The sequence below is a fragment of the Callorhinus ursinus genome, unplaced genomic scaffold (genome assembly GCF_003265705.2).
Source record: "Callorhinus ursinus isolate GAN/ISIS: 27379988/994484 unplaced genomic scaffold, GSC_fseal_2.0 scaffold57, whole genome shotgun sequence".
Classification (NCBI taxonomy): domain Eukaryota; kingdom Metazoa; phylum Chordata; class Mammalia; order Carnivora; family Otariidae; genus Callorhinus; species Callorhinus ursinus.
Genome location: NW_027397119.1, coordinates 5,755,579 through 5,781,562, shown reverse-complemented (window position 1 = coordinate 5,781,562; position 25,984 = coordinate 5,755,579). Strand labels below are relative to the sequence as shown.

Here is a 25,984-nt window from a genome sequence, read left to right as displayed (position 1 = left end):
TCTAGCTTGGCTAGTAGATGACACTGCCTATGGATAGCACTGGAAAGGTCAGCTGGAGATAGATTATGAAAGAACTTGAAGGTTTCAGAACTTGGGATTTATTCTACAGGCAAAGATGGGAGAGGGGAAGGTGGTCGTAGATGGCTTCTGGACAGGGGTGTAGTATACCCTAAGGGCGCGGTGAGTGTTTTACTCCAACAGCAATGTAGAGATGGGTTGCAGGGACCAGAGACCTGAGGCATGGGTACATATAACGAAGCAATTATAGTAGTTCAGGTAGCTCCCTCCCATTTTTCTAATACCTTGATAGTTAACAAAGTGATCTAGCACAGAGCAAGACCAAATAGAAATACTTGAAAGCTTAAGACATGTAAGTCCTTAATAAATAATAAAAACATAAAAAAGATGAACATTTATAAATTTTGATAGGTACTACACTAGCATTTCCAGAGCAAGCTGTGCCTACTTAATAACAGAAGTTCAAGGCTCCATGAGTAAAAGATCATCTCCTATGCTATAAACTTAGTTGGTGCCTATCTTCTCTACAAAATCAATGGTCTCTAATTTCCTTTGGTGACATTCAATGAGCTGATACTAGTACTATTAGTACAAGCCAGTGAGGGTAGGACACATGTACTGTAAAAATCTTAGTTATCATTAACTTCCAATTATCCATGAGAGCTATTCTGTTGCAGGTGAACCGCTACTCAGTAAAACCCAGTATCTCTTTTCTCAGTGTTTGCCTGACTGTGTATCAAAACCTATGGCTGCTTCTACACCTTGTGGATCTGACCATGCCCAGCACCTCACTCTCACTGTTGGGTTTCCTGTCTTGCCATATAATAAACTTAAGAAGTGCCATATGAAGTATATATAATATTAATAACAGTCATAAAGGTAAATATGATTTTGTTCCTTCTTCAATCCCCACCTCAGGAATTGAAGGAGCTTCATATAATCAGAAGGAAAATGAAAAGATCTTGGGATTTTGTTCAGGGAATCAGGTGAACCTGAGAACTAAATGCAAATTTTCACCAGCTGGTTAAAGATACTTGAACAAATATGACTCTGCAAGATCTCACCTCCTCAGCCTCTTAGCATACTGAATTTTAGAATCTGGTCTCTACACCCTACCAAACTGAGGTCAGACAGTTGGCTCCTTTACACAAGAATTTCTGGGGGGCTCCTGGGTGGCTTAGTTGGTTGAGTGTCTGACTTTGATTTCCACTCAGGTCATGATCGCAGGGTTGTGGGATCAAGCTCCCATTAGAGCTCCACGCTCTGACTACTGCGGAGTCAGCTTGAGATTCTCTCCCTCTCCCCCACACGCCTGCTTGCAGGCATGCGCATGGGCACTCTCAATAAATAAATAAATAAATAAATCTTTTTTTAAAAAGGAATTTTTTTGTGCGCCTTATCATATGGCTACATAGAAACCAATACACATATTCTAACCTAGCTCATAGCTTTTACAACCAAGTTTTCACTCAAAATTTGGTATCTTACCTTTGAAAACTAAAGTGAAAGAACTTAAAGCTCTTTTTGGAGCCCTCTGACACCTCCTAGCTCTGACAAGCAGTGATCTCCTTGCATTATGGAAACAGAGGACCTTTACTATGAATATCTTTACATTACCTGCTTCCTTCTCAGTTTCTGACTCAGAAGCTTCATCTTCACCTTCCTCCTCCTCTGAGCTGGAGCTGCTAGACTCTTTGCTTTCTTCCTCCATTTCTTGGGACTTGGATACCTCTTCTTCATAAAGCATCTTCTCTTTGCTAAATTAAAGATGACAATTTGAGTGTAACTCAGAAACGGCAAACTATTTAAGTTCACTGGCAATCAAGCATAAGGAGAACAAGTCTATAAACCCCTGTGCAGAAGCAATAACAGAAATACTTCAAATCCTTCTTTACATTCTTCTGAATCCTTGGGTTCTTGCAGACTAAGGTTCAGTATTTGACTTTGGAGTATGACTTAAGTAGATCTAGCCTGTTCAACACACAGGAAAAAGGAGGACTATGAATCTTGACGGTGATAAAGCAGGTAAATATTTTTAAAAAGTCATTTAACAAATGTTTCCTGAATGTTTATTACCTGCCAGGAATCATGCTAGGCCCTGGTACAGTGGTAAACAAAACACACATGGTCCCTGAGTGCACAGAACTTAGAGTTAGGGATGTAACTAGGACTAGGAACCTGTAAGCTGGGGGGAAAATGTTGTACACTGTCTCAATTAATTTCTGAATTTAAAACACATTCACCCGGGGCACCTGGGTGGCTCAGTTGGTTGAGTATCAGCCTTCGGCTCAGGTCGTGAAACCAGGGTCCTGGGATTGAGCCCACGTCCCCTGCATCAGGCTCCCTGCTCATCAAGGAGTCCGCTTCTCCCTCCCCTTCTGCCCCTCCCCCTGCTCATGCTCACACACTCTCTCAAATAAATAAAATCTTAAAAATAAATTAAAAAAAAAAACACGTTCACCCACCCTCAGTGTCTCCCCCATATATCAATGCCACCTCTTTGCCCCTCAAACATCCCACACGTTTAAAGATCATTTGGCTTAAATCAAACACAGTTTCTTTCCTGTATAAATTCTCAAGCTATGTCATACACACATATGCACCCAAACACAGCAGAGCTCATCCCATTTCTCAAGCCCTGAACACCTTACTTCTTAAAAAGTCCACTCTGCAACTTGCTGTTCAGGTCTGACTCAATGAGCTTATTCCGTGTCTCTTTTTCACTTCGAAGCTGGAAATTGAGAAAACAGAGAGGAAAGGGAAGAAGTTGACTATTAGTACAAATCAGCAGCAATGAGAAGAACTCAAAATGGTACTGTCATTCTGAAGAAAACGGGACCGATACCAAAAGGGAAGAAAGAACTGAGAAAAAGAGAAACGCATCAGTTGGGTCTCCTTACAAGATAATGACAAAGAAAAATCCTCATCCAAGGTAAGAAAAAAACCATGGTGTTAGAGCTTCAATAAAACTGCTCGTATGAAATATCCAAACCCAATCTTCAAAAAACCCTGGCTTCTAGTGGAGGCTGGCTGGCTCATTCAGAAGATCATGTGACTCTTGATGTGGGGGTTGTGACTTCAAGCCCCACGTTGGGTGTTGAGAGATTACTAAAAAAAATAAGTAAACTTAAAAAAAAAAAAAAAGTCTAGCTTCTGATGGATTAAAAAAAAAGGGAAGGAACTTTGAAAAAATTCTTTAAGATCACATACCGAATTAGGTTGGCTCAGTTCTCAAGAAAAAAATGGTACCAAAGGGGAAATAAGTCCCTAGAATAAACTGTCTGGTATTTAGATAGATGCTCTAGACAAAATGAGTTTATATCCCTGGACCCAAAAGTTATGCAGGGAGCAAAGATAAGCACCATTCCCAGTGCAGAAATGTTATTTAGTGAAAATATTATTTATGTTCAAAAACCAAACCATGCTGGGTAAAGGATACATAGAAACTCTCTATTATTTTCACAACTTCTTCGTGGGTCTAAAAATTATTTCAGAATGAAAAGTTTAAAACACAACGAAAACCTAACTAAACAAAGCATACATCTTAGGAAGGCCAATGCTGTTAGATAATAGCCCCAGTACTGTGTGTAGTGAGTCCCAAGTTTTAGCCTAGATTCCACAGCTCACCAAAGAAAACAAGATGAACTGTAAGTTGTGTTTGTCTGAGCTTTATATATGCAATTGTCCCACTAAGCCTTGAAGTAACGGGGATCTTCACTCTACCAGTCCAGACGTGGTGCTAAACATGTGTGCGGTGAGATACGGTTGATCTGTCCCACCAGTGAACTCCATAGTTATTTTTTTCAGAACTGCTCTAAGTTTCTCTCCTTTGTCCTAAACTTGAGTTCACATGCCCTGAGCCACAATTCATGCAAAGAAAAACACAAAGGAAAGCTAGTGATTTTTTTCTGTCCCACTCTGTTCAGACATCAGCCCTGATCATCAGTAGCTGATCTTTATTCTCCTTGTCCAAATTAATCATCCCACTTACAGATAGAAAAAGTGAATTATTCATTGTTTATCTGGATATTGGGTGGGTTTTTTCCTTCTGCAGTCTGTACATGGATATGATACTTAGGTAGTTCTCCTACATAGCACCAAGCAACAGAATGGTACGTGCAAGCAAACAATAAAAGATTTAAAATGAGAAGGGAGAGGAGGATTGAATTCTGGATATCTGATGAATCCTGAGTAAGTATGAATCACTGGCCAAGTACTGTCCAATATCAAAAGACAGGTTTAGTTTTGTGGTCTTGTTTGCTTTGTAAGAAAGAAATATATTCCTCCCTGTCATGAATTTACTTTAAATAAACATGTCCTTTCAGTAAATAAGAGGAGAAAAAAGTTATGAGGTGTCCTCTACCCTGGTACTCCCTATTTGGAAAAAACTCTGATTTGAATATACCACATTCATTTCCTAGAACTCCAGGGTAATAATTACTTTGTTGTTCTTGTCATTTTTTACTTTCAGCTGCTTGAAGACTATCTTATAATGAGTAAACTTCAACAACAATGGTTTCTGGGATATTTTCTAACAGACTGTTGCTAGTCCCTGAAGTGAACAATTATCATCTCTGGAATGTAGATATGTCCATTTCAGCTCTCAGGAGACATAACTAAAACAAGGTATGAGATACCTGCATTGTTATAAAAGCTTTTAAAAGCATTAACCAAAGACTTACCACATTCTGCTTCTTCTGGAGCATCTCCAAGTGCTCCACAAGACCCTCATCAGCCACATCAAATGGTGTCTGGCCCTGGCAGAGAAAAGGGGGTACCATGATCAAAAGAAAATAGAAGTAGTGATTTTGTGACTTTATCAGAGAACTATTCAATACTCATTTTATGCCTTTGTTCCAGTGATGGCTGCTTCCCTAACTTATCTAATCTACATTATAATAATGCCTTCATCTATCACAGAGAAAACGTAACAAGAAACAGCATGTCTGTTGGGGAGCCTGGGTAGCTCAGTTGGTTAAGCGTCTGACTCTTGATTTTGGCTCAAGTCATAATCTCAGGGTCGTGAGATTGAGCCCCGCATGAGGCTCTGTGCGTGGAACCTACTTAAGATTCTGTACTACCTCCCCCCCTTACCCACTCACACACTCTTCCTCTAAAACAAAGCAAAACATATCAAGTCCTTTAAATACATGTTTTTATATTTAATAAAACAGTATTGAGGAAATCACCACATTATCTCTAATGCTTACTGCCTCTTGGCATATAATCAATTGAAATCTCTACTTGTACCTGTTCTAAAATGGTCTTAATTGTTATAATAAATTCAATAAGGGGCTTTTCTTAAAAGCCTCAGAAGGGGGTCCAGGCACATGTGCACTAAAGATTAAGTCACAGCAGTTATCTCCCTTCAAGAAGGTATCTCTTTTAGGAAACATCAGCACAATTCAGGACCATAACCCATAAACTGGGGATGAAAGCTGGGTTCAGGAGAGATGTGAAGCAGATAAGAACATCTACTAAATAAAAAGCCATGTCTCTGGATTCCTAAAAAAAAAAAACTAGTTTTAGGGACAGGAGTTCTAGGGCCTCTAAAGTTGCTTGAAGTGAGGCTGAATAACTATTTTCAGCCAGACTCAAGGATCTTTGTCATTATAATGTTTTTTTAATGACTGGATGAGAGTAGAATTCAGCTATCAAAAGTCTTCGAATTAAAAATAAAGTAAAATAAAATCTTTCATACTTCACCATAAACAGCAACCTCAGGATTTCCCAGTGCTCATTTTTCCCAAGGGCAAATATCTTTTTTTCCTATTTATTTTAGGGGTTTCAACATAAATAGAATCAGAATGCTGATCAGTAGAGTTTTATTTTACATAGCAAACATCTCTGTGTTGATAATGGGGCCACGGGGAAGGAGGAGGGTGCAGAGAACAGAGCCATAGCTACCTGTGATGTAATATTTCCCCAGACAGTAAGCCTGGCCATTTAACTGAAACTTTAAGCCTTTTGTTCTAGAGACCCAGACACCAAATTCACTGCCCTTTTAGAGGGTCAGGCATACTAACCAGTTTGTTCCTGATATCCATGTCACAGAGTGCTTCTGCCAGGATGGAGCAAGCCTCCTTCACTCCCCAGTGTGCAGCAGCATGGAGGGGAGTCCAACCATCGTAATCCTGAACATTGAGTTCATAGCCAGCCTGGATTAAAAGTCTAAGAAGAAAACCCCAAATAAGACACCTATACCCTCTAAATTACAGTTTTCTGCCAAATAAACTATCACCTAATTGATATTCACTTTGGCCCTGAACCACCAGGAAACTGTGATTACTTCTGTCCTCTAAGGCACAGCTCGGGCTTCACGGTTCCTACACTGAGAACCTATCACAGAGAGCAGTTATCAACCCGCTCTGAAAGGTCAGAGTGTATTTCCTAGGTACATCCATGTGACACCACACAAGAGGAGTATTTAGAAAGGTGTATCCCTTTGAGATTCACCAAAGCCTGATTAAATTTGCCAAACCACACAACTCTGTTACAAGGTGTGTTTTCCATTTCCTAGTGCGGGTAGGAAAGAACATATAAAATGAGAACTCCCATCAACAGTGTAAGAGGGTCCCGTTTCTCCACATCCTTGCCAACACTTGTTGTTTCCTGCCTTGTTAATTTTTGCCATTCTAACTGGTGTAAGGTGGTATCTCAATGTGGTTTTGATCTGAATTTCCCTGATGGCTAATGATGTTGAACATTTTCACCCAGTGTTCATAGCACCAATGTCCACAATAGCCAAACTGTGGAAGGGCCAAGATGCCCTTCAACAGATGAATGGATAAAGAAGATGTCGTTCATATATACGATGGAATATTACTCAGCCATCAGAAAGGATGAATACCCACCATTTGCATCGACATGGATGGAACTGGAGGGGATTATGCTAAGTGAAATAAGTCAAGCAGAGAAAGACAATTATCATATGGTTTCACTCATATGTGGAATGTAAGCAATAGCAAGGAGGACAATAGGGGAAGGAAGGGAAAATTGAAGTGGGGGAATCAGAGAGGGACTAACCATGAGAGACTCTGGACTCCAGGAAACAAACTGAGGGTTTTGGGGTGGGGGGAGATGGGGTAGCCAGGTGATGGGGATTAAAGAGGGCATGTGTTGTGATTAGCACTGGGTGTTATACGCAACCAATGAATCACTGAACACTACATCTGAAACTCATGATGTACTGTATGGTGGCGAACTGAACATGAAAGAAAGAAAAAGGAAGAAAGGAAGAAAGGAGAAAGAAAAAGAACTCACTCACTCACTCAATACTCTTCAGGGCACTTTACTTACGAACTTTCTAGTTGATCTTTCCAGGATCCCATATGTTTACTGTAGACTCTCAAACTTCCAACTCTGCGAAGTATTTGCAGGGACTTCTTGCTAACTACAAAGCTATAATCTGTGTGCATGGAGGAAGAAAGGTATGACTCCTGAGGCCCCAAACTGCACTGGCCTGATTGAGGTTACCCATATCATGGGCCTCCAGACACCTTCTGAGAAGTGAGCAGAATATGAATGTCACTCTCAGGCAAAACAGTATACTAACATACTGCCACACCTATTAGATACCCCATATTCGGTGGAGTATGAAGCACTGGAAGAGTCTGGCAACAACCATGCACACGAAGCTATTAGCTGCCCATGTATTTGGGAAAGCCTGTCAACAGTAAGCACCAGAAGCTACCTAAAGCATGTATGGATGTAAGAAAAAATGGAACAGGTAGAGCAGTAGAATCCAAATCCCTCATATCAGTTTAACTCTCCTACTCTAACTGGACACTGCACACTCAAGATCTGTACCCTTAATCTAAAGAGCCCAAAGAAATTCTCTATGTCCAAAAAGGACCAAAATGATCACAAGTGTGTCCTGTATTACACATCACCAGAGGAGAAGACTGTAGGGATACTAATGATAAATCACAGCACTAGAGGAGATCATGTAAGGTCATCTCCTAAGCTAGTGTACCTGAACTGTTTCTTATCATACATGTCAGCGAGAAACTCACGTGACAGTAGGAGGGTGGGAGACCATCTATGGATTAATATCAGCAAAAGAGAAGAAAAGACTGAATAATCAGAGAGGAAAACAATAAAGAAAGAAACATATCATAGCTGAAAATCTAATTCATCCCCTGCTTCCAAAACCCAGCTCATCTTCTCCCAGTTTACCAAACTCCTGACTGATGTAAACGGACAATACCTGAGGACCTCAGAGTAGCCCTTGGCAGCAGCCACATGGAGGGCTGTGGCCCCTGAGCGAGGCTGCCTTACATCCTCTAGTTTCCCGCTGTTGAGCCACTGGCGGGCATCCTGTAACATCTGTTGTTCCTCTTCTTTTCGTGACTGCTCTAGATCAACTCCTGCAGAAACCAGAGAGCCAGCATTACTCAAGGCCCATTTAAATCTGACAGGATATTTTCCTTAGATTCCAAACACATCATAAATAAAACTGCAAATAACAGTTTAGTCATCAAGTTGGGTATTCATCAAATGTACTCTTTATTTAGAAGAGCAATGACATTTATACACATACTAGTAGTTTTACCAGGGTTAAATCATCATTTTAAATACTGTGTGATGGCAGATCCATTAAAGGAACACGCTTAAAATTGTTTTCAATTTTAAAGAACATAAAGACCAAACTGGACATTATTTTTGTATTATAGTATTTGTACAATGCTATACACTTCAAAGACCTTTTACATGTTACACCATTTTAGTTTCCCAACAATCCTTTGAGGTAAATATAATAGATATCACTATCACCATTTAACAGACGAGGAAATAAACATAGAAAGGTTAGGTGCCTCGCTCAAGGCCATAAAACACATTACAGCTGTAACTAGAACTCTGGCATCCTAGGTCCCTGTCTATTGTTTGTTCCCACTTACTACTCCATAAGATTGGTACAAAAAAATCTTGGTTTCAGGTATGATATACTTTAAAAAAATAATCTACCTCTAATGTTCACTTCCATATGTAGGGAAATATACTGACTTGAAGCTATATAATCTAGAGCAGCTGAGTAGGTCATGTGCAGTTAAAACTTCCAAGGGAATGTAGCTTTTGTTTTGCTTTAAAACATTATAGAGGAATTCCAAAAAGTTCCTCCCTTTAGCCAGCAACTGTCCAACATCTGTGCCACTGAAAAGGGGCTGGGGTGGGGCATTCCCTCTTATATAAAATAATGATATGATCAATTCACAGAAATTAGTTGCATTTCTATACGCCAACGAGACAGAAGAAAGAGAAATTAAGGAGTCGATCCCATTTACAATTGCACCCAAAACCGTAAGATACCTAGGAATAAACCTAACCAAAGAGGCAAAGGATCTATACTCAGAAAACTATAGAATACCCATGAAAGAAACAGAGGAGGACACAAAAAAATGGAAAAACGTTCCATGCTCATGGATTGGAAGAACAAATATTGTTAAAATGTCAATGCTATCTAGAGCAATCTACACATTCAATGCAATCCCTATCAAAATACCTTCAACTTTTTTCACAGAACTGGAACAAATAATCCTAAAATTTGTATGGAACCAGAAAAGACCCCGAATAACCAAAGGAATGTTGAAAAAGAAAACCAAAGCTGGTGGCATCACAATTCTGGACTTCAAGCTCTATTACAAAGCTGTAGTCATCAAGACAGTACGGTACTGACACAAAAACAGACATACAGATCAATGGAACAGAATAGCGAACCCAGAAATAGATCCTCAACTCTACCGTCAACTAATCTTCAACAAAGGACAAAAGAATATACATTGAAAAAAAGACAATCTCTTCAACAAACGGTGTTGGGAAAATTGGACAGCCACATGTAGAAGAATGAAACTGGACCATTTCCTTACACCATACACAAAAATATACTCAAAATGGTTGAAAGACCTAAATGTGAGACAGGAATCCATCAAATTCCTTGAGAACACAGGCAGCAACCTCTTTGACCTCGGTTGTAGCAACTTCTTGCTAGACACGTCTCCAAAGGCAAGGGAAGCAAGGGCAAAAATGAACTATTGGGACTTCATCAAGATACACAGCTTTTGTTGATGTAATGTATGGTGATTAACGTAACAATAAAAAAATTAAAAAAAAAAAGATACATAGCTTTTGCACAGCAAAGGAAACAGTCAACAAAACCAAAAGACAACCAACAGAATAGGAGAAGATATTTGCAAATGACATATCAGATAAAGGGTTAGTATCCAAAATCTATAAAGAACTTATCAAACTCAACACCCAAAGAACAAATAATCCAATCAAGAAATGGGCAGAAGGCATGAACAGACATTTCTGCAAAAAAGATATCCAAATGGCCAACAGACATATGAAAAAGTGCTCAACATCACTCGGCATTAGGGAAATACAAAAATCAAAACCACAATGAGATACCACCGCACACCAGTCAGAATGGCTAAAATTAACAAATCAGGAAATGACAGACATTGGCGAGGATGCAAAGAAAAGGGAACCCTCCTACACTGTTGGTGGGAATGCAAGCTGGTGTAGCCACTCTGGAAAAACAGTATGGAGGTTCCTCAAAAAGTTGAAAATAGAGCTGCCCTATGACCCAGCAATTGCACTACTGAGTATTTACCCCAAAGATACAAATGTAGTGATCTGGAGGGGCACCTGCACCCCAATGTTTATAGCAGCAATGTCCACAACAGTGAAACTATGGAAAGAGCCCAGATGTCCATCAACAGATGAATGGATAAAGATATGGAATGGAATATTACGCAGCCACCACAAAAATGAAATCTTGCCATTTGCAATGATATGGATGGAACTAGAAGGTATTATGCTAAGTGAAATAAGTCTATCAGAGAAAGATAATTATCATATGATCTCAGTGATATGTGGAATTTGAGAAACAAGGCAGAGAATCATAGGGGAAGAGAGGAAAAAATGAAACAAGATGAAACCAGAGAGGGAGACAAACCATAAGAGACTCTTAATCTTAGGAAATAAACTGAGGGTTGCTGGAGGGGAGGGGGGGTGAGGGGATGGGGTAACTGGGTGATGGACACTGAGGAGGGTATGTGTTGTAATGAGCACTGGATATTATAGAAGACTAATGAGTCACAGACCTGCACCTCTGAAACAAATAATACATTATATGTTAATTAAAAAAAACCCCAAAAAATGACATGTCCCAAATACAAACATAGCCATCCAAAGAGTTCTATACTCATGAGCAGGCTTTATCTGTGCTTGGTCTACTCCCTTCCAACTCACTTCCTAAATGAAAACCTGTGAGCTACCTAAGGATTATCTGTCTGATTTGGGGAGACTGATGGCATGAAAGGGTAAGCAATTTATTTCTTTTTTTTTTCCAGAGTCACTGAGATACAATAGACATATAACACTGTGTACGTTAAATTTGTACATGTTGATTTGATACTTATATATGCAAAATGATCACTACAATAAAGTTAGTTAACAACAGTATCACCTCACATAATTATCATTTCTTTTTTGTGCTGGAAACATTTAAAATCGCTTAGTAACTTTCAAGTTCATAATACAGTATTGTTAATTACAGTTACCATGCTGTACATTAGATCCACAGAACTTATTTTATAACCGGAAGTTTGTACCCTTTGACCAATATCTCCCCATTCATCCCCACCCCTAGCCCCTGGAAACCACCATTCTACTCTCTGATCATATAATATTTGTTTCTTTCTCTGTCTGATTTATTTCACTTAGCATAATGCCCTCAAGGCCCACCCACATTGTTGTACATAGCAGTATTTCCTTCTTTCTCATGGCTGAATAATATTCCATTATATATATATATATAAAACATCTTTATCCATTCATCCATAGACTGACACTTAGGTTGCTTCCACATTTTGGCTATTGTGAATAATGCTGCATTGAAAAGAGGAGTACAGATATCTCTTTGAGATCCTTTTTTTTTTTTAAGATTTATTTATTTTAGGGGAGGAGGGGCAGAGGGAGAGGGAATCCTCAAGCAGACTCCCCGCTGAGCAAGGAACCTGACGTGGGGCTCAATCTCAGGACCCTGAGATCATGACCTGAGCCAAAATCAAGAGTCGGCCGCATAACTGACTGAGCCACCTAGATGCCCTTCTCTTGAGATTTTACTTTCATTTTCTTTGGATATATACCCTGAAGTGGGACTACTGGGTCATATGATAGTACTATTTTTAATTTTTTAAGGAAATTCCATGCAGTTTTCCATAGTTGCTATACCAATTTACATTCACACCAACTGTGTACAAGGGTTCCCTTTTCTCCACAGCCTTGCCAACACTTAGTATTTCTTGTCTTTTTGATGATAGCCATTTGAACAGGTGTGAGGTGGTATCTCACAGTGGTTTTGATTTGTTTCCCTGATGATTAGTGATGCTGAACATCTTCACATAAACCTGTTTGTACATCTTCTTTGAAAAAATGTCCATCCAGTTCTTCTGCCCATTTTGTTTGTTTTTGCTGTTGAGTTGTATGAGTTCCCTATGTATTTATCAGATATATGATTTGCAGATATTTTTTCCCCATTCTGTAGGATGTCTTCATTTTGTTCATTGTTTCTTTTGCTGTGCAGAAACTCCTTAGTTTGATGTCGTCCTGCTTATTTATTTTCGCTTTTGTTGCTTGAGCTTTTTGTGTCATATCCCAAAAATTATCGTCAAGACCAATGTAAAGGAGGTTTTCCCCCATGTTTTCTTCTGGGAGTTTTATAGCTTCAAGTCATATGCATTGGTTTTAACTCCATTTTGAGTTAATTTCTGTGAGTGTTATAAGATAGGGGTCCCATTTCATTTTTCTGCATGGGATTATGCAGTTTTCCTGACACCATTTATTGAAGAGACTATCCCTTCCCTAATGAGTCCTCTTGGCTCTCTTGTTCAAGTATTAGTTAACCATGTATGTAAGGGTTTATTTTTGGGCTCTCCATTCTGTTCCATTGGTCTGTGTGTCTATTTTTATTGCCAATACCACACTGCTTTGATTACTATAGCTTAGTATATAGTTTTGGAATCAGGAAGTGTGATGCCTCCAGCTTTGTTCTTTTTCAGGATTACTTTGGCAATTTGGGGTCTTTTGTGGTTCCATACAAACTTTAGGATTGTTTTTTCTATTTCCATGAAAAATGCCTCTGAAATTTTGATAGGGATTACATTGAATCTATAGATGGCTTTGGACATTTTAACAATATTAATTCTTTCAATCCATGGGTGGATTTCCATTTATATATGTCTTCTTCAATTTCTTTCTTTTCACATCTTTCACTTCCTTGGTTAAATTTATTCCTAACCAATTTATTGTTTTTGGTGCTATGAGTTTTTTGGTAGTCTTCAGAATTTTCTATACATGAGATCATAATCATCTGCACACAAAGAAAATTTTAGTTCTTCCTTTCTGATTTACATGCCTTGTATTTCTTTTTCTTGCTTGACTACTCTGGCTAGGACTTCTAGTAATATGTTGAATAGAAGTGGTGAGAGTGGGCACCCTTGCTTGTTCCTGATCATAAAGGAAAAGTTTTCAACCTTTCACCATTGAGTATGATGTTAACCATGGGCTTGTCATATATGGCCTTTATTATGTTGAAATAATTCCTTCTATATCCAATTTGTTCAGAAGTTTTACCATGAAAGGTTGTTGTATTTTATCAGATGCTTTTTCTGAATCTGTTGAGATGATAATTTTTACCTTTCATTCTATTAATGTTGTGTATCATATTTATTGATTTATGTATGTTGAACCACCCTTGCATCTCAGAGATAAACCCCACTTGATCACAGTGTATGATCTTTCTGTTGTGCTGCTGAATTTGGTTTGCTAATATTTTGTTGAGAATTTTTGCATCTATATTCGGCAGGGATATTGGCCTATAGTTTCCTTTTCTTGTACTGTCCTTATCTGGCTTTGGTATCAGGGTAATGCTGGCCTCATAAAATGAGTTTGGGAGTGTTCCCTCCTCTTCACTTTTTTTGAAACAATTTGAGAAGGATTGGTATTAATTCTTCTTTAAATGTTTGGTAGAATTAACCTAAGAAATCATCTGGTCCTGGGCTTTTCTTATTGTTTGATTACTGATTCAATCTCCTTATTTGTTATCAGTCTGTTCAGATTTTCTGTTTCTTCCTGATTCAGTCTTGGTAGGTTGCAAATTTCTAGAAATTTATCTATTTCGTCTAGGTTAACCATAGTTGTTTATAGTGGTCTTTTATCATGCTTTGTATTTCTGTGGTATCAGCTGTAATGCCTCTTCTTTCATTTGGTTTTATTTCAGTCTTCTCTTTTCTTCTTAGTCTAACTTAAGGTTTGTCAATTTTTTTTAAAGACTTTATTTATTTATTTGACAGAGAAAGAGACAGTGAGAGCAGGAACACAAGCAGGGGAGTAGGAGGGAGAAGAAGGCTTCCTGTCAAATAGGGAGCCCAATGCAAGACTCGATCCCAGGACACTGGGATCATGACCTGAGCCGAAGGCAGACACTTAACAACGGAGCCACCCACGCACCCGAGGTTTGTCAATTTTATTTATCTTTCAAAAAACAGCTCTTAGTTTCATTAATCTTTTCTATTTTTTTTTCTGGTCTCTGTTTCATTAATTTCTGCTCTGATCTTTGTTATTTCCATCCTTCTGCTAACTTGGGCTTAGTTTATTCCTTTTTCTAGTTCTCTGAAATGTAAAGGTGAGTTGTTTATTTGAGATATTTCTTTTCTCCTAATGTAAGCATTTGTCACTATAAACTTCCCTCTAAGATCTGCTTTTGCTGCATTCCATAAGTTTTAGCATGCTGTGTTTCCATTTTCGTGTTTTTCAAGATATTTTTAAATTCTTCTTTTGATTTCTTCTTTGACCCACTGGGTGTTTAGTAGCACATTGTTTAATTACTACATATTTGTGAGTTTGAGTTTTCCAGTCCAGTTTTCCTCCTCTTATTGATGGAATGTTCTGTATATGTCTATTAGGTCCACAGGGTCTACAGTATAGTTCAAGTCCAATGTTTCCTTGTTGGTTTTCTGTTCAGATGATCTATCCATTGTTGAAAGTGGGGTACTGAAGTCCCCTTCTATTATTGTATCATTGTCTATTTTTCCCTTCAGATCTGTCAGTATTTGTTTAATATATTTAGGTGTTCAAAAGTTGGGTGCATATTAATTTATGACTGTTATATCCTCTTGAAACTGAAAGGGATATCTGATTTAGAATATACCAGAATTCCACACAAAGAGAGAACAGTGCTAAATTGTTAAGCATACATTTGAATACCTCTTATTCCTTAACTGAACAGAGCATATTCCTTAATTAAAGAGCATATTCCTTAATTGAAGAGTCAGAAATCCAAATAGAAAAGTTGGTTGCTTGGGGCGCCTGAGTGGCTCAGTCAGTTGAGTGTCTGGTTCATGATTTAGGTTCAGGTCATGATCTCATGGGTTACTCCCTGCACTCAGCGGGCAGTCTGCTTGAGATTTTCTCCCTCTGCCCTCCACCTTCTCTCTCTCAAATAAATAAATCTTTTTTTTTTTTTTTTAAAGAAAAGTTGGTTTCAGGATGCCTGGGTGGCTCAGTCGTTAAGTGTCTGCCTTCGGCTCAGGTCATGATCCTGGGGTCCTGGGATCGAGTCCCACATCGGGCTCCTTGCTCAGTGAGGAGCCTGCTTCTCCCTCTCCCTCTACTGCTCCCCCTGCTTGTGCTCTCTCTCTCTCTCTGACAAATATACAAATAAAAATCTTTAAAGAAAAGTTGGTTTCTTAAATCAAAGCTATTATAAAAACCGTTTGTTTAAAAAAAAAGTTTTTGTAAATAGTGATGCCAATCTTAGCATAAGGCTGAGTGGGACTGAACGGTAAACTAAGTATAAAATTCTTTAATTCAAAGAGCACAAAAATTATACATGGGAAGGCAGTAAAAACAAGTATTAACTGCCCCAGAACATCATTATTTTAAGGTATTGGCATACTTTCCATAAAAAGCCAGATATCAAATATTTTCCACTTTGTGAGCTATTTGGTGTGTTCAACTCTGCTGTGGTAAGTGCAAACGCAGCTTTTGGTAATATGTGAACAAATGGATGTGGCCAGGACTGGCCTGCCTGTTCTAAAGGATCATATCAGGAAAGGCCACTGGAACTTAAATCTTTTGGAATGAAATGCAGATTGTGGGTAAGCTAATTTAACAGAAAGAGTAAACATCACAACAAACCATGTCCACAAAGTTTTTTGATGGTTCTAGCAAACTTCCTAAAACCTGTCCTCCCTGCCATCTGACTATTTGCAATATTTTTTTATTAAAAGAACACAGAAACTTCAGGAAAATCCTGACTTATTCTCTGATATGGATTTTTCTGAAAATTAAAATTAAGTATTTGTAGAGTTTATTCTTCTAAATAACAAACTGTGGAATAATTTTCATGGTCAGTATGGTTAAGGATCATTTCAGAGGTTTTATAATAAATACTTTTACCAGCACCACTTTCAGCTCTCATCAAGAGAAAAGATACAAAGTCACCAGCAGAATTTGCCCAATACTCAAATTTACACTGTATATCACCCTTTCTTTAGACTTTATAATGTGTAGCCAAATCCAGTACCATGTACACACAGTGAGAAACTTCATGCTCCTCATCAGTCTGATTTGTATTATCAAAGAATGCTCAGGTCACTCCCAACTATACAAAGGGTATACTGGATACGACAAAAACAAGGAATGACCAGTCACCCTTTTGACATTAGGGCTATTCTTGTGTGAGTTATTGAGAGAATACATGATGTTGGTGATTGATGACTAATGCTGTGGAGACAGATCTAATCCTCTCTTATCATATGATAATGAAAAATTCTATACAGCAAATGGACTGTTTTCTAAGTGGCAATGTTTGAAAGTCTCTCCTGGTCCCCTGAAATCGCTTAGGTTACCTTGCTTCTTCACTTGCTCCAGAAGAAGATCCTTCATGGCAGGCTCTTCTGCAAGGTCAGAGGGGACTTCACCTTCACTATTCACAATACCCACACTGGCTCCATGGTTAATGAAATACCTGTGTAGACAAGATCCAGGATCTACATTATCTCTGTCAGTCTAATAATAATTTATACTTGTGCATATGGTCTTCAATACAGAGCAAGGCCACTGTTTTGGGGTTTTAAATGTGGTCTCAGATAACATGTTCCATTATTAATTTCTAACTCCATTAGCCTTTAATAATTAGGACTGGAAGCTTCTCTATTTCGTGACAAGCAATACCAACAAACAGGATTTCTTTCACACTCATATTCTTTTTTTTTTTAAAGATTTTATTTATTTATTTGACAGAGAGAGACACAGCAAGAGAGGGAACACAAGCAGGGGGAGTGGGAGAGGGAGAAGCAGGCTCCCCACCTAGCAGGGAGCCCGATGTGAGGCTTGATCCCAGGACCCTGGGATCATGACCTGAGCTGAAGGCAGACGTTTAACAACTGAGCTACCCAGGCGCCCCTCACACTCATATTCCTAACTTCCACCCTCTCACTCCCATTGGATAGCAAGAGATTTTCTAAATACCATAAGGAAGACATGCAGCCATAAAAACTCACCCACCCTCCCTGAGATCCAAACACAGATTCCCAAAAGGATTTATACACTTGTAATATTGTCAGTAAGAGCCCTCAGAAGATATGTAAGGAAGTAATTCTCACAAAAACTTTCTCTATGCCTCATTAGAGTATATTAAGTAGTGCTGGGTATGAAAACAGAAAAGTAATGAAATAAAATGTGCATTAATCTGCCTAAATTATGCCTCCACAAAACTCTCCCTTCAACCAGCCATCTACGTGAAACCTTCTACACTAAATCCAAAACTCAATTCTAAAGAAGAAAGGTCTGATCATTTTAATACCTTAAATGTATCCTTTTTGATTTTCAAAGTGCTTTCACATAAAATTACATAATGTGTCAGGCAATTTTAAGAAGTAGACAATATGGGCAGTACTACCTCCACAAGAAATTGAGGCTCATACATGTTATTTTCCTGAAATCACAGAAGTGGCAACTGACAGAAGTGGTGGCCCCAGCCTCCCATCTTCAAGTCTAGTTCATCTGTTCACTAGATCAAGTTGCTTTTGGGCCAATGAGAATCCCAGTAATGCTGGGAACTCTAACAAATACTCAGAGTATTTAAAGGGGGAAAGAACTCTGGAAAACAGTATGGAGATTCCTCAAAAAGTTGAAAATAGAACTACCCTACGACCCAGCAATTGCACTACTGGGTATTTACCCCTAAGACACAAATGTAGTGATCTGAAGGAGCACCTGCACCCCAATGTTTATAGCAGCAATGTCCACAGTAGTCAAACTATGGAAAGAGCCCAGATGTCCATCAACAGATGAACGGATAAAGAAGACATGGTGTGTGTGTACACACACACACACACACACACACACACACACACACACACACACACAATGGAATATTATGCAGCCATCACAAAAATGTAATCTTGCCATTTGCAATGATGTGGATGGAACAACAAGGTATTATGTTAAGTGAAATAAGTCAATCAGAGAAAGACAATTATCATATGATCTCACTGATATGTGGAATTTGAGAAACAAGGCAGAGGATCATAGGGGAAGAAAGGAAAAAATGAAACAAGACGAAACCAGAGAGGGAAACAAACCATAAGAGGCTCAATCTCAGGAAACAGGGTTGCTGGAGTGGAGGGGGGTGGGAGGGATGGGGTAACTGGGTGATGGACATTGGAGAGGGTATGTGCTTTGGTTAGCACTGTGAATTGTGTAGGACTGATTAATCACAGACCTGTACCCCTGAAACAAATAGTACATTATATGTTAATAAAAAAATAAATAAAAAATAAAGGGGGAAAGAAAACTATTTAAATCAGCTTCAACAAGTCAGTGACCATTTATTGGTCCCCTACTATGTTTAAGGTACCACATTTTAGATATTGTAGATTTTTTTAATATTTTTTTTAAAGATTTTACTTATTTATTTGACAGAGAGAGACACAGCAAGAGAGAGGGACCACAAGCAGGGGGAGTGGGAGAGGGAGAAGCAGGCCTCCCACAGAGCAGGGAGCCCGATGTGGGGCTCGATCCCAGGACCCCGGGATCATGACCTGAGCCAAAGGCAGATGCTTAATGACTGAGCCACCCACGTGCCCCAGATAGTGTAGATTTTCAAAAGATAATCAAGATATGGTCACTATATTCAAAAAGTTGGCAAAGAGAAAGAATCAACAGAGACTATATTAAAATCATGTTTGTGCTTTCTCAGTGCCTAGTACCTGGTATAACAGAGCCTCAATAAATGTGAATTTCTGGATCAGCTGCACATATATAAAGTGTAAAAGCATTCGCAAGTCATCTAATTTTCAGCTGTCCCTGTCCTTCCCTCACAGTCTCAGAGGAAGAAACTTTCTTCCAATTCAAAGGTTAATTCTCTATATCTACTTTCTTAGTTCTATCAAGTACCAGTCCTCTGTTCATCAATTACTCCTTCATTTCCACATATTCAATATCTTCTCTCTTCTGGTTCCTCAACGTCGGGCCAAAGAAACATTCAGTTACACCTCCCCCACCCTGAAAAGTCAAAATGGAAATAATCTACACAGTAAGCACTCAATGAATGCTTTTTGGGTTGACCTGTACCCTATACTCTAATCACACTGAACTACTAAATGTTCTCAAACATATCCCACTCTCACTCAGCAATCTTCCACAGCTCAGTAGTTTCCTCCAACTGGATGAAACACCCTCCCATCTCCTTTCCCTTCTAGAAACTCCACTTTCAATGTCCATTTAAAATGCTTTTGCCTTCATGCAGCCTTTGCTCGTTCTCACCAAATGAATCCTCTGTCTCCTTCCTTTAACTCCCCCCCCCCCCCCCCCCCCCCCCCGCTGCCTTCCACAGCACTAATTCTGGACCTCTGCCAAGACACTATTGATGCAACCACCCAATTAGGCTGAAAGCTACGTGAGGGCAAGAACTGTGTCTTTCTCACTGTTATCATTGCTGTAACATTCTGACATCATCTCTTTTCTCTCGGCACTACATAAATAGTACCTGAAATAAATGAAATATCTTACCCACTCTGCTCTGACATCTGTTCCTTCCCTTCCTGGATCGGGCACAATGTCACTTGGGTATACAGGCCCCTGCTTTTCCCTTTTCTGACATGTTCTTATGCTCAGGATCAAGAAGACTCATTTCTAGAAGGCAATCTGGCTCATCATGAATCAGAGATTACTGTTAAGCAAGGCTACCTTTCTAGACCATTTTTAGGAAAAAAAGAAGTAAAAACCTGTTTAGTTTCCCACTTTTACCTGAACAAGAATAAATATCATTCTATAAAGTAATATTTACTTTACTCCTGAGAATCTTTATAGTTACCTAAAGGCTCAGAAATACCCATTATCTCAATAAATATGCCCCTCAGAAAATAAAGCCCTTCTATTTTTCCTAACTCACGACTGATATAAAGTATTTTCACTACTATCTAAAGGAGGAAGAAAGAAAATTTAATGTGTTTAAAAACTCAGAATAAATTAGCATCCCAATAAACTATAAATTCAAACTAAATGCTGTACCCTTGGGTCAATCCGCTGCTTCTAAGTTAAACACTTATTGGTAATAAAAATATAAAACATCCAGCTTACTAACAATAAGCCTGAACTCAAATTAAAATGAGAAAAATAATAGCCTCTTTTTTAAAAGTATATCATACTGAGTTCAAACATGAGACAAAAAGGTAATGGAACATGAAATAGAGTGCATTTCAATTTTTTTTTTTAAAGATTTTATTTATTTGAGAGAGCAAGAGAGAGTGAGAGAGAGAGCATGAGCTGGGGGAGGGGTGGGCAGAGGGAGAGGGATAAGCAGACTCCCTGCTGAGCAGTGAGCCTGACACGGGGCTTGATCCCAGGACCCCAGGATCATAACCTGAGCCGAAGGCGGACACTTAACCAATTAAACCACGCAGGCGCCCCTTAGATTCTTCCTAGAAAGCTAGTTTGCCTTTTGTTTGTTTCCATTCCCTTGACATTTAGAATTCCTATGATTCAGAGCATAAGAGTGTAAAATTTAAGATCTTTAAGATAAAAAAAAAAGACAAAATGACCAAGGGCTAATCCTATCTAAAATACTGTTCATAGGACCTAAGGTAAAGCAACCGAAATGAATAACATAAAACAGTGGGGTTCTTTTCCATTGTACAGAAAGTATCACAAATAAGTAAATAATGACAAGGTCAAAACCTGTCTAATAATGATATGCATAATGAAAGATAAATTAAAGAAGGCCATCCTTACCACCACCCCACCTATGCAATAGATTCTAGTCTAGATCATCACTCTCCTGGTCAGACTTTCATATGTCTAATGAGTAATAATTTATATAAGGAAACAGTAACTCTTACTGATTCTTTTCACTCAAGGTACTATTTATTTGGGCAGGAGATTGTTAAATTTTGAACTTGTTTCCAAAGGAATTGTGTTCATCCAGAAAGATGAATTAAAGAAATCACTGTAAAAAAGCATTTACAATCATTCTCTGCACTCAACTTCACAAAAAGAGGAAAAAAAGAGACTCCACGGACAATGCCAACACAAGTGATCCTAATTCCAAGCATGGGCTCTGCTGGTTACCTTCCAAAGGGCAAAAAGTGAAATTCTTGAGTGTAATGAGATCTGGTAACTCAAAAATCACAAACAAGCCATCTGAACAAATAATGACATACAAAAAATGAGGTGCTAACATGTTCTATAACTGTTTCTTAGATAAATTTTTAAAGTAAAAATCAAAATCTATGAGGAAGCCACCGTAAGTCTTAGACTGGAGAATGTTGGCATTAGTGGTGAGGCTGAGAATCAGAGCCTTTCCTAGGAGATTCTAAAAAGAGGGCAGTCTGAGGGTTGAAAACGTGACTGATTTTTACTAAATTAGAACATGGAGAAGGACTGAGACTAAAGAAAACTGCATTGTTCGTTTCTGTTGGCTTTGGGGCCAATCCCGTTGTCCACTTTTTAGAACAAGCAGCCCAGTCAAACACCAGCGCTGCTGCATAGCGCTTCTCTGGTCGGAGTCTCCCTTTGTTTAACTTCTCCCACTGAGCATCTCTGGCTCAAAAGCAAAAGAGACACAGGCTCTCCCCCAGGAAACCTGGGCAAATCAGATTGTGTAGGAAGCCATTCCCAGGCCTCACACAGCTGCCAACATAATCCTCCCTGCTGCTTGCTAGATAAGAGAAATGTAATAGAGCTCTAATTATATGGAAAGGGGCCTTAAAACAAGCATCTGATTTTCAAAGGATCACAGAATATCATGATTTGATTCAGTGAATTTACCTTATCAACCTAAATCTACTCTCATCTAGAATACACTCGATTGTCTCATTTTAAAGATATTTCAACTGCTAAGCCCTCCTTCCTATTTAAAAAACAAACAAACAAACAAACCGGGGTACCTGGGTGGCTCAGTTGGTTAAGCGACTGCCTTCGGCTCAGGTCATGATCCCAGGGTCCTGGGATCGAGCCCCACATCGGGCTCTCTGCTCCGCGGGAAGCCTACTTCTCCCTCTCCCACTCCCCCTGCTTGTGTCCCCTCTCTCACTGTCTCTCTCTCTCTCTCTGTCAATTAAATAAATAAATAAAATATTAAAAAACAAACAAACAAACAAACCTTCAGAGGTGCCTGGCTGGCTCAGTTGGTTAAGTGTCTGACTCTTGATTTCTGCTCAGGTCATGATCTCAGGCTCATGAGATCAAACCTCCCCCTGCCCCAATAGGCTCTGCTGCAACTCAGCAAATCCGCTTGAGATTCTCTCCCTCTGTCCCTCCCCGAACTCACATGCACATGCGCGCTCTCTTTCTCTCGAAAATAAATAAACCTTAAAAAAATAAATAAATAACCTTCAAGGGTGCCCAGCTAGCTCAATTGGTGGAGCATGTGACTCTTGATCTCTGGGTTGTGAGATTAAACCCCACGATGGACATAGAGATTACTTAAAAATACTGCATGGTTCAGCTGGTTAAGTGGCCAGAACTTGATTTCAGCTCAGGTCATGATCTCAGTGTCATGAGACTGAGCCCCACATCGGGCTCCATGCTCAGTATGGGGTCTGCTTGAGATTCTCTCTACCTCTGCCTCTGCCCCTCCCCCTACTTGCATGTGCACTCTCTCTCTCAAAATAAGTGAAATCTTAAAAAAAATTAAATTTCCAAAATAAGTAAATAAGTAATATAAAAATAAAAATAACCTGGGGTGCCTGGGTGGCTCAGTTGGTTAAGCGGCTGCCTTTGGCTCAGGTCATGATCCCAGGGTCCTGGGATCGAGCCCTGTATCAGACTCCCTGCTTGGCGGAGAGCCTGCTTCTCCCTCTACCTCTGTCTGCCGCTCTGCCTACTTGTGCTATTTCTGTTAAATAAATAAATAAAAATCTTTAAAAAAATAAATAAATAAAAATAACCTTCATTCCTTCATTCAACATGTATTTAGTACCTCTTATATACCAGACATGATGTGGCCAGGATTCTCTGCCCAAGGCAGGGGCAACTAGTTGTGATGGAGGTCAGGAGCTACTTATGTGTCTTAATAAACATACCCATTCAACTAATGTGGAGAATACATGCCAATCCCTACCCTTCCTTTGCTCCATGTTTAGGCTCATTCTTCTGCTATTAACTATATGGGTATTGTGATCAGTATGCCAGGCCTTCTCCACCTTCATTTGTACTAAGCACTGATTTTTTTTCTTAAACAATAAAACAAGTTTACAAAGAAGTCCAGAAAAAAATCTTTAGGCCTGCCCACACATTGTTAGAGGTGCTCAAAAAGTGACCCAGAGAGTACAACAGAAGCTACCTCTAAATATCCAAACAAATATGAATTACCTGAGAATAGAAGCAAACAAAAAATTTCAACTAAAAAGCTGTGGATTTGGGGCACCTAGGTGGCTCAGCTGGTTAAGCACCTGACTCTTGGTTTTAGGTCTGGTCATGATCTCATGGGTCATGAGATGGAGCCCCATGTAGGGCTCTGCGCTCAGCGGGGAGTCTGCCTGAAGATTCCCTCCTTCTGTCCCTCCCATGACTTGTGCTGTCTTTCTTTCTCTCTCTAAAATAAATAAATAACTCCTTAAAAAAAATTGTGGATTTAGCAGGTATATAAAAACAGTATCAATTATTCCTTAAAAATGATTCAAACTCCTGCTTTTATAATTTGTAATAGAAATTATAACTATTTATGAATTCAAATTTTTAAGAGCAGAAGAGAAATGAAGCCTATTCCTACAAATAATCCAAACCCATACAGAGACTCACTCTGCTATGTTGAGATAACCACAGGAAGCTGCTGCATGAAGGGGTGTCCAGCCCTCGTTGTCCTGCTGGTTTACATTGGCTCTGTTCTCCACCAGAAACTTCACCATGTCCAAATTTTCATCAATACAGGCCTGAAAAGAAAAGTCCAATCATTCACTGGACAAGTACTTACTGAGTTCTACTATGTGCCAGACACTCTCTGGGCATTGACAATACAACAGTTGTAATGATACGTTAATTTCTATTTCTTGCATACTGATAAAGTGTCCAGAGAATGACTTCTAAGCTTTGTGATTTTATGCAAACCCCTGAATTGTCTGTATGTCTCAATATCTCAGCTGTGGGGGCACCTGGGTGGCTCAGTGGTTGAGTGTCCAACTCTTGGTTTTGGCTCAGGTCATAGTCTCTAGCTTATGGGATCGAACCCTGCATCAGGCTCTGTGCTCAGTGGGGAGTCTGGTGGAGATTCTCTCTCTCCCTTTCCCCTCACTCATGTGTACACATACACGTACTTGCATGCACTCTCTAATAAATAATTAAGTTTTTTAAAACAAATCTCAGCTGTGAGATAGGTATAATGATACTTAATTTTATTTATAGTACTATTAGGATTAATTGTGAAAGTGATTTCTAAAGTACTATAAATGGGTGAGCTGTTTCATCATCATAATATAAAAGAGGACATGCTAGAAACCACTAATTTGCTTATGAATTTCAAAAGAAAACAATCACACAGAATCAAATGCAATTTTCTCAGTGGGAAGCTACAGTTGAAGATTCTAGGGTTGTCAAACAATCCCTGCTTTGGTGAGAAAGGATGAGGTGATCATTTCAAACTGAAGAAATGTACTTTCTATTCATGTGTTTTCTGAATGGCTCCAAACAATACGGCAAAGTATGTTTGTAGTTTGGGTGGTTAGGGATCCTTAACTGCCCATCTCACAGCAACAATTAGGAGAAAGCAGAGGAGCTCTTTAAATAGAAACTTTAGGCTTACCATAAGCCTAAAAGAAACAGTAACAAATAGCAATGAGATCTGCAGACCAAAAGGCTGTCTTAACTTATCTATAGAATAAAAAGGAGGTAAAATGCCCACATTGATAAGGGCAATCATTATCAAGGCTTTGATTGTTCTAAAGCAGTTGGAATAATTCAGGACCTAGAAACAAATGAGACTCCTTTTTGAAAAAAAAAAACTTGTCTTTAAATCCCTTCCTTGGGGCCTGGGGGTGTGTGTGGTGGGAATTAAAACTTCAGCTGAGAAGCTATTTTCAGATCAAAATGATTTTCTCTAACAATATTAAGACATTATTTGCCCTTTTCACTGTGTTGACATTTGCACTAAGGATACATAAGGTATTATGGATAAAACTACCAGTGCCTTAATACGAATCAAGGCAGTAGCCTCAAAGGATAACCAGTACTCACTGTATTCTTCCCTACCACGTACTCGCAGTTTAAAACAAAACAAAACAGGGGCGCCTGGGTGGCTCAGTCGGTTAAGCGTCTGCCTTCGGCTCAGGTCATAATCCCAGGGTCCTGGGATCGAGCCCCACATTGGGCTCCCTGCTCAGAGGAAAGCCTGCTTCTCTCTCCCACTCCCCCTGCTTGTGTTCCCTCTCTTGCTGTGTCTTGCAAATAAACAAATACATAA

The 25,984-nt window shown here is 39.2% G+C and overlaps 1 protein-coding gene across 8 annotated transcripts in view; it reads right to left on the bottom strand.

Moving 5' to 3' along the window:
* Positions 1-25,984, bottom strand: part of PPP1R12B (protein phosphatase 1 regulatory subunit 12B) — a 209,323-nt gene that overhangs the window by 129,692 nt on the left and 53,647 nt on the right. For all 8 annotated transcript variants that reach the window (XR_012375832.1, XR_012375833.1, XM_073884588.1 and 5 more), the window contains exons 2-8: positions 24,331-24,461; positions 16,935-17,053; positions 8,228-8,387; positions 6,045-6,189; positions 4,701-4,775; positions 2,670-2,749; positions 1,636-1,775 (exon numbers count right to left, since the gene is read on the bottom strand). Coding sequence is in view for 6 of the 8 variants with exons in the window: in XM_073884588.1 (XP_073740689.1) it covers positions 1,636-1,775; positions 2,670-2,749; positions 4,701-4,775; positions 6,045-6,189; positions 8,228-8,387; positions 16,935-17,053; positions 24,331-24,461 (850 nt within the window). In the remaining 2 variants the exon portion in view is untranslated. The remainder of the gene's footprint in view (positions 1-1,635; positions 1,776-2,669; positions 2,750-4,700; positions 4,776-6,044; positions 6,190-8,227; positions 8,388-16,934; positions 17,054-24,330; positions 24,462-25,984) is intronic.